At 51.0% G+C, this 9,355-nt stretch overlaps 1 protein-coding gene across 2 annotated transcripts; it reads right to left on the reverse strand.

Annotated features, from left to right (window-relative positions):
• Positions 1–3,867: 3,867 nt before the first annotated feature.
• Positions 3,868–8,242, reverse strand: PCDH8 (protocadherin 8). 2 transcript variants are annotated; one of them, XM_065845835.2, is made up of 3 exons: positions 5,724–8,242; positions 5,375–5,582; positions 3,868–4,901 (listed from the first exon to the last, which is right to left on the reverse strand). In XM_065845835.2, exons 1-3 carry the CDS (start codon positions 8,133–8,135, stop codon positions 4,528–4,530), a joined length of 2,994 nt encoding a protein of 997 aa, XP_065701907.2. In that variant the 5' UTR covers positions 8,136–8,242; the 3' UTR covers positions 3,868–4,527. The 2 variants fall into 2 exon arrangements, with proteins under 2 accessions (XP_065701907.2, XP_065701825.2); XM_065845753.2 differs by having other exon boundaries at positions 5,375–5,585; positions 5,724–8,236.
• Positions 8,243–9,355: the final 1,113 nt, after the last annotated feature.

The raw sequence follows: 9,355 nt of genomic DNA on the forward strand, positions 1-9,355 counted from the left end.
TCTGGTCCAGGCATCATTTTCTGAGCATCTCTTGCATGGATTGATCTCACCGGGCTAAACCCCCCATCCCAGAGATCACAGCCACATCCACTTACAAGCATGAGCTGCTATCCCATTTTACTAGGAGTCCTTCATTTAAAGCGTGTACTGCAGAAACCAGAATTAGACACCTTGTGTTGGTGTTTGACTCCATCACACATCATTAAACATGAAACATCCTTGAAGACATTCAAGAAGCACAGGAGAGAAGAGCAGATCAGTGGGAATTTAACTTTATTTTTAGGCTGAAGTGCCACAGAAGATATCTTGGGGATCTTGTTTCCTTGTTATCTATGGTGGGTTGACCTTGGCCAGCAGTCAGACCCCTACCCAGCTGCTTACTCATTTCAACACCTCTACAGGATAGGGGGAGAAAATCACATGAAAAAGTTTAGGGGTCAAGATAAATACAGAGAAATTACTTACCAATTACTGTCACAGGCAAAACAGACTTCACTTTTGGAAAACAAATTTAATTTATTAACAATTAAACCACATTTATATATTTGTCCAAGATCTCCAGGGTGGCAGTGCAAGCACACAGTATCAGAACATCTCTTGGGCACTCATGAGACAAGGCATTTTGTGATTGTGCTGCTGTAGCATCAGTCCTGTGTGCCCTGGGTATTGCATCTTCATGGCTGTGCAGGTAGACCTGGAAAAAGAAGCTGTGGGAATTACCCACTTCTTTTTTTGAGTCCTCTCCCTTGATGACAAAGAAATTGGACACTGGCACCTGGTTGTGAATCTGATGGTCTCTAATCATCTGGCTTGATACTACTAGGTATCTTCACCTTAATCTAATAAATTTTGGTTACAGTTCCCTTATTGTGCCACACTGTCAGTATGCTGAGATCAGATGGCCTCATGGCAACTGCTAATAGCAAACTACCTGGTAATGTTTGAAAGCACGTGGGACGGGATTTGTTTCACTACGTGTTGGATGTCCACAGTGCAAACATCTACAGCCACCACAGGCTGTATGTAGAGAGGGATGGAGAACTTCTGAGCGCAGTACACCAGATCTGTTTTACCTGTTCGGTTCAAGAGGAGGTGATTTGTGTTCTAAAAGCGCCTTTTTGTTTCTTTCCACTGACTGTGAAGGAAGCTGAGGGTGCTTTGCACCATCACAGGTGACTACCAGAGACTTCTGTAGGAGCAGGCTCAAGCTTGATGTTCAGGCTTTTTTGGTCCCCAGCTGATGTGTCCAGTTTGGGTTGCGGAATTAATGCCAGCTCATTGGAAGAGTGCCATCTGTAGTCTCATGTCCCTTCTTCCCCTCCCCACCTCCACCCTCTGAGCTGAGGAAAGGCGGGCAGGAGGGGACAGCTCTCCACAATGGAGGGGTTGTGCAACCACACAGTTTCTTCCCCTGCACATGACACAGGGCTGATGCCACACCGTGTTTGGCAAATAAATGGAATTTAATTGATAGGTCTGCATTAATTTCTGAAGCATATTAGTGAAAATCTCAGTTATGTTAATAAAAAAATAAAAGAAAAAAACTAGGACATACACAGAGCAACAGCATTAATGGAGCAAACACTCGATTCAAGGGGCTCTACCCAGGAGCTAAGCCTTGGGCCTCCCTCTCTACTCATCTGCACTTCGGATGATGTGTGATCTTATCTGATGGAGCCTGGAGATTTCCCTTGCCTAATTTTAGGCATCTGAAAGTTAAAGGAGCCTGGGCTTGCCACCCATTGTCCTTACAGGCAAAGGGGAGATCAGGAGCTTCAGTGATGCACCTGAGCAGTCCCCGTTACCTTTCTCCAAGCCAAGATGAGAAGCTTCCAGAAGAGCTCCATATCTTTCCACTAACAAGAGAGTCCATGCAAAGTGACAGACTCAGATTTAAATGCTGTGTGGATGAATCCCACATTTTACTGGCAGTGCATAGGGCCCCAGACCAGATAGATCCCAGACCCTGATGAGACCACAGCTGCTTGCTGCTGAAAGCTGCTCTGAGAATGGGAACAGGTGACTTTATTTTCATGCCATTTCAAGGCTGCTTCATATTGGCATGGTCCAAAGTCCTGGTTAGACAGCGAGGAGCAGCGACCCACCTGTAGAAGTGCACAGGCTCTGTTGCAGGCATCAGTGTGAATTCGGCACCTCAACCCATGGCAATGAACCACGCTTGGGCTGTGGTTACCTCCTGCCAGAATCCCCCAGGAGAGCGCAGGGACCTGCTGTGGAGGTCTTGCCATGCCTAACCCATGCATTTGAATCAGATGAGGAAGAACTGGCTTATCAGACTGCCCTGCTTTTCTGAACAGAGCCTTTCCCTCCCCGCATTGAGAGTTATGACTAATTGCTTTGCATGCAGGCTTGCTGCTCTGCATCACTGATGATTAGCCGGCAGGGAGGCTCCCAGCCTTCCTTCTCAGCACCCACCCTTCAGCCCCAACTTCAGCTCTAAATTTAACAAAGACGACCCTCTTAGTTCATTAGATGCATCATGGTTTTTACTACCAGGTTTAGATAAAGCACCAGAGACACTCACCTATTTTCCTGACCATAAAAGCTGTATCACAGACGTTGCTTCCCAGTTGAGTCTGGCATCAGCCTGATTTCAAATCACTTCAAGTACAGCCTCTGAAGCCCTCTGCACACCACAAATCTTCATGCAGCGGTTTTTATGAAGCCCCTGTTAAAACTCAGCCCGTGGGTGCATGAAAACTTGGTCAAGCTCTGCCACTCTTGCTATGTGGGCTTGAGAAAGCTGGAAGCCAGGGAAGGAAGAGAATTTCTGTCCATTAAGGGATATGCAGGTGGGATACTGTTTTCTGCTTACATCTCAAGACACAAAATCTAACAGGGCCTTTTGTCTAAGAAGGCTTTATATTTTCTTTGTGAGTCATCTTCTCTGTGTATGTACCATACTAATTAGACATATAATTAATTGAAGAAGTCACAACTAAAAAAAAAAAAAAACTTTGTCATGTGCAAATTTCTGGATTCTTGATTAGTACAAAATGTAAAATTATACACCCAAAGTGAGGAGCGGTTCTTCCTTTTGGAAAAGTTCAATCCAATATTAGAGCCTCAATGTAAGTGTTATCTCTGTTATAAACATTTTTTGAACACAGGAAAAAGTATTTATGCTTAGTTTGTTTTGTTCAATGCTATTATATGCCTGATTTCAGCAGAAGGATTCGAGATCTGCTTTCAACTTGAAACCTTGAGGGGAAGGAATTTCAAAGCTCTCTATGATTTTTTTTTTCCCCAGGTCTTTGTCATTTCTAGGAGGAGGTAAAATATGTAGCATAGATGATCTCAACACAATCAACATCTATTCTTTCTCTGTTTTGTGCTCAAATATAAACCTATTCTTTCTGTTGGTGTACAAATGTATCTACAAAAATGCAAATTGTTGTCCTGTGTTAAGGCTGCCTTAATAAGGTATAAATGTACAAGCACAAACTTATGCAGTTTGACTCAAATCAACACCTTGACCAGATCAGAAAGCGAAGTGCTGGAGTGGCTGCTGACGCAAAGATATTTGCACAGCACGAACAGCTTCATTCGCTTCACTAAAATTTTGCAGCTTCCCACCAGCGAAAGATGGGGCTGGAAGAGCTCAGACCAGGTAGTGAAACCCAAAAGGCATCTCTGCCATGCAGCCCTCCCTCCTACCCTGCAACCCACTGTTAAAAATCGCTAGAGCTAAACCACTGATGAGGCATTCCCAGAGATGAAGGATGGGTGAGACTAAACGTAGCATCGTTCATGTTCCTCCCCACTGCATTTCTCTGCACAAAATACTTGTGTTGACCTGCAAAGACCTCTAGGCGCTGAAGCATGAAACCCATGAACAGATCCCTCTGACACATCACAAAACCTTTATTAGTGTTTATCAGTGACACAGATTACAGGAACCAAAGGCAATTAAATAACATTTAACTTTAAACTGACCACAGACTCAAGAAATACAAGTCACATTTGGCAAGGCAAACTTCTCAGTACACTGGGTTACTTGGGTTATTATTACACCATGAAAGAGGAATTTCCCTTACAAGGTTCTACATATTCAGGATATTATTATTAATTATTATTATTGTGTCTTTCAAACAGCTCCTTTGGCAAGAATTCCCATTTTTTAAGTTTTTATTATATAAAAATATAACCAATTTTCATTATGTACAAACATTACATTACACAATGTACAGGTTAAAAACACTACAAAAAATGGCAGGCCATGGGTGAACCGAAAGCAAAAAAACCCCAATGTAGAAAACATGAAAAGAAATTTAAATACTGCACATTTCATAAAAATTACATTAACTACAAACAATTTTTTTTTGTTTGCAAATATCAAACAGTACTGACGTGATTGGAAATCTTTCCCAACGACTTCATTTTTAAGGCACATCTTGCATATTTACATGTACGACACCGGATCTGGTCAATAACTTAAAGGCTCTCGGGAGTGACCTACTCGTGTGCGCGCAGGGATGTGTGTGCTCGGGCAGGGAGCGTGTTGGGCTACACCTTCTCAGCTGTCTCAGTCTGGGGGCCCAGGTATCTAGTTGAGGGGGCTGGGTAGAGGGGCACCCCGATCTCCTGGAGGTCAGGGAGCCGTGCGGGGCGTGGTGGGGAGAGGAGCGTGATCGTCCGGTCAAAGTCCCTGTGCAGCACTTTCTCGTAGACGCTCTGAAGCCCCACTGTTTTGGGCAGCTGGGCTTGATAAAAGTTGTCCCTGCGAAGGGGATCCCTGGGCAAGGATGTGCTCTTGCAGAAGGTGGAGAGGGGTGCCGAAGGATGGGGAGAGGGATGAGGATTGGCTCGGCTGCAGGAGGGGCTCCAGCAGCGGTCTGAGTGGCCCAGGATCTTGCACTCGGCTGTGCATGCCCACAGACCTAAAGAGAGACAGAGAAGGGAGGGGAGAAATCTGTCATCACTGCAGAAATAAATCCACATCGTTCATAATCCTCAGAGTTATCAGTCGTGGGATGGATGATTCAATGCATCGACAGTGGGAGTCAGGAGATGATGCTCTATGGCACAGTGGAAAAAACATGCTTGGGAAGGTTATGTTGTTTTGCTAGGGACAGTCCTCACAATCCTAACTTTAAGGGAAGCTTTTTGGGAGGAAAAAAAAAACTAATCCCACAGCACTTCCAGCATCTGCTAATTTGTGCTGGGTGCTCAGTGCAGAAAGGATACAGCGTCTAGCAGCCTGCTGCAGAGACACCGGCAGCTTGAGTCACACAGAACCAGGTTTTCCCCCTCCGGCTGCCCTGCCTAATCACTGTGCCCCAAGTATGGGTCCCTCTGTCCACCTGTTCATCTGTCTGAAGGGGCCAGGTGGGAGCAGGGGCTGAGCCCTTACCGTTCTGCATGTGCGTGATGAGATCTTTCTTCAGAGCATCTCCGCTGATATCCGAGTCACTGTCATTAAAATCGCTGTCGCCTTTGCCGCTGTCTTTGCCACTGAACTTCTCTGCCTCTCGGCCAGAGATGGTGTTGAACGAGTGCCCCTTCCAAATGGCCACGGGGGGAGCAGGCTCTTTGCTGTAGCTTGGAGCAGCAGCAATACCCTGCTGGGGTGGGGAGATGAAACGAGACGTGAGAGAGAGAAGTGGTGGAGGACAAATCAACATCAGAATCGCATCTCTCCGATTCACATCCCCCAAGATGCCTCCACACCCTCTGGCCCCCTTCTCACGGTGAGACCTTACCTCCCCACTTGGTCCTCTCAGCTTCTTTTGACCCTCATAGAGGCAAGTGCTGTCAATGCCACTCTCAGCAGTGGAAATCTCTTCAGCAGCTGGAGAAGGGTCGGGGCTGGTGAAAGAGGTTTTGCTGGGAAAGGTTCGTACCTCAAACACATTGCCCCTCTGGCTGCCCTCCTCTTGCCGGCCCTTCTCCAGGTGGGAGATGTCTATCTGGTCCTTCAAGGAAGCGTTGTTTTTGATCTCGTTCCCTTTCTTGCGCTTGTTGCAGGTGGTGGCGATGGTGATTATGGCCACCAGAAGGAGGGTGCAGCTACCTGCCAGGACGATGATCACGATCAGAGGGATGTCCCACTGCAAAGCCTTTCCTTCCCAGGAGCTGGGCTTGGCTAGCTCCTGGATACTGGAAGGAGCAGTGGCGGTCACCAGGAAGTTTACTGTGGCGGTTGTGGCCAGTGGGGGTCTGCCATTGTCTGTCACAGTGAGGATGACCTTGAACAGCTGTCCCAGCTCTTCAGAGAGGTCACCCCTCAGCACAATGTCCCCAGTACTTGGGTTGATGGTGAAAAGGTCCTGCTGAGGCTCTTCCAGGAAGGCAAAGGTGAGCTCAGCATTGGCCCCATCATCTGCATCTCGAGCTTTGATCTGGGCCACCAGAGAGTCGCGGGAGGTCTTGCTGGACACACCAATTTCCACTGTCCCATTGGTGAGCACTGGGTGGATGATGACAGGAGGATTGTCATTCTGGTCCACCATCCTCACTTTGACAAGGGTGCTGCTGGAGAGCTGTGGAGAGCCACCATCAGTGGCCTGGATTCTCAGATCCAACTGCTTGAGGATCTCATAGTTGAACGTCCTGAGGGCATAGATGGCCCCGGTGGCAGGGTCCACTGAGACGTAAGTGGAGATGGGGGCCCCCATGACCTGTGTCTCCAGGAGCCGGTAGGTGACCTTACCGTTGTGGCCAAGATCAGGGTCACGGGCCACCACAGTGGTGATGTAGGCACCTGGGGGGTTGTTCTCTGGCACGGCCGCCTCGTAGAGAGGCTTGGTAAAGAGTGGCGCATTGTCATTCTCATCGCTCACCCGCACGGTGTACTGGCGGACAGTCTTGAAGGGTGGTGAGCCCAGGTCCTCAGCCACCACAGTGAGGTTGTACTCAGGGATGCGTTCGCGGTCCAGTGCGGCTGTGGTGACGATCATGTAGCTGTCCTCGTAGGCACGCTGCAGGGCAAAGTGGTCGTGGCCTCGGAGACTGCAGCGCACCTGCCCGTTGGCACCCGAGTCACGGTCCGAGGCACTGACAAGGGCCACGAAGCTCTCGCTGGCCGCTGCCTCGCTGACGTAGGCCACGCCAGCGGCACTGGCAGCACCGCGGAGTGCGCTGATGCTGATGCGCGGTGCGTTGTCATTGACATCAGTGAGGCGCACGATGACGGTGCAGGTGGCAGTGCGGGGGCTGGCACCGCGGTCCTGGGCACGCACGTCCAGTTCATAGGTGCGGGTGCGCTCATAGTCCACGGCGGCCTCCAGCGTGAGGCGGCCCGAGCGTGGGTCAAGGCGGAAGAGCCGCCGTGCCTCAGGGGGCACCTGGCTGCCAAAGGCATAGACCACCTCACCATTGGGGCCCTCATCAGGGTCAGCAGCATCCAGGTCAAGCAGCAGGGAGCCAGGTGGCGCATCCTCAGGCAGTTCCACTGTGACCGAGCCCTGGGCAAAGGCAGGGCTGTTGTCGTTGGCATCGAGGACACGGACATGCACAGTGGCTGTGCCTGAGCGTGCTGGGCTGCCACCATCCTTGGCCACCAGCTCCAGTGTGTAGGAGGGCTGGCGCTCGCGGTCTAGCTCCTGGAGCAGCACCAGGTCAGCACAGCGTGCTCCATCTGCCCGTGTCTGTGCCTCCACACCAAAGTGGCTGTTGAGTGAGACCTGGAAGCTCTGGATGGAGTTGGAGCCCACATCCTCATCTACAGCCACCTCCAGTGGGAGGCGGGTGCCAGGTGCAGCACTCTCTGACACCTCCAGTGTCATCTGGGCACGGGGGAAGCGGGGTGCGTTGTCATTGATGTCACGCACCTCGAGCTCCACGTGCACCAGGCGGTAGCGCTCCCGCCAGCAGCTCACCACGTCGAAGGCCAGGACGCACTGGGGGGCTTGCCCGCACAGCCGCTCCCGGTCCAGCCCCCCTTCACCGATGCTCAGCTGCCCGTCCTCCTCCCGCACCCGCACCAGCGAGCTGTTGCTGAACTGCCGCATCAGGCGGAAGCTCATCTCCCCCGGCGCCTTCACCGGCATCTCGTCGGCCAATGTACCGATCACCGTGCCCGGCGCACCCTCCTCGTCGGTGCGGTACCTCACCGTCTTGCAGTGGGACAGGGCCAGCAGGCAGGCGACGGCCAGCAGCCGCAGGGGGCTCATGGCACTTGCGCGGGGTTCAGCCCGACGGTGCGGTCCGGGGTGGTGATGCGCGGTACCTCGGCTGCACCCCCACACACCCTCCACCGCCGTCTGCGCCCCTCCGCGCCGCCGCACGGTCTTTCATAGAAGGCGGTATGCAAATGAGCAGGCGACGGAGCCAATGGGAGGCGACGGGGTGCGGGCGGCTCCCCCCCTCCCCGGCGGTGCCCGGACCGGGGCGGCTCCGGCAGCCGGCGGGAGCGGGGCGCGGGGCGCTCGCCTTTGTTTTCTTTAACTCTCCGGGGTTTGGGTTTTTTCCTTTTTTCCCGGCTTCATCCCCTTTTTTCCCCTTTATTTATTTCTTTTTTTCTCTCTTTCCTCGCCCTCCCGTGTTGTCTTTCTCTCCGGAGGCGCGGCAACAGAGCTGGCGCGGGAAGCGCGGAGTAAAAAATGCGCAGCGGGGTTTGTTAATTGTGCCACAGGTCGGACAGGTGCCGTGTCGTGGCATGTCGTGCCGTGGCGTCCCGCGCGGGCGCGAGTGGGGTGCGCGGACGCGGAGCGGCGGCGGGCGCGGATTAGCGGGGTGCGACGGGGTGTGGAGGGGTGGGTGGTGGCATTCAGCTGCGCGCCCGGAGTGGTGTGTTACTCGCGTGAGAGCCTGTGATCAGCGCCGTAAGTCGCCTTTCAGGAAGTGTCCCCGCATGCTTTAGTATGCATGTCACCGCCCGGGTTTCTTAAGCCTGGGGCACTAGCAGGCGAGGAAAAAAAAAAAGAGAGAAAGAAAAAAAAAAAGTTCCAAATAGGATTTAGCATAAGCTTGAGGAGATTTGGAAAGGTTTCAAAGATCAGGCTGTATCAAAGGCTTATGAAGCCCTCGTTAGCTGTAGAAATATAATAGCAAGGCAGGCTATCCCATTCGAGGAACCAATGTCTGTATTATTTCACTATGACAGGCCAAAGGGAGAGAAAGTTGAACAGTTTCCACAGAGGAGTTGGACTAAGTTGAATATAATGAGCAAACGCCACATGTATCCATTATGTCCCTCTATTCATTCCCAATCACTGCCATAACTCTTTGACTAAACGATGATGAGCGCTGAATTACACACAATGCCCTGCTCATATTAAAATACATTTAAGACCTATCCCTCCTGGTGCCCTGTTACGCCTATTCACAGGATTTTCTTTTTGTCCTAATAGGGCCTCTCTGGGAAGCAACACCAGTCTCGTTCCAGAAGAAC

This window comes from Patagioenas fasciata, chromosome 1 (assembly GCF_037038585.1).
Source record: "Patagioenas fasciata isolate bPatFas1 chromosome 1, bPatFas1.hap1, whole genome shotgun sequence".
Taxonomy (NCBI): Eukaryota; Metazoa; Chordata; class Aves; order Columbiformes; family Columbidae; genus Patagioenas; species Patagioenas fasciata.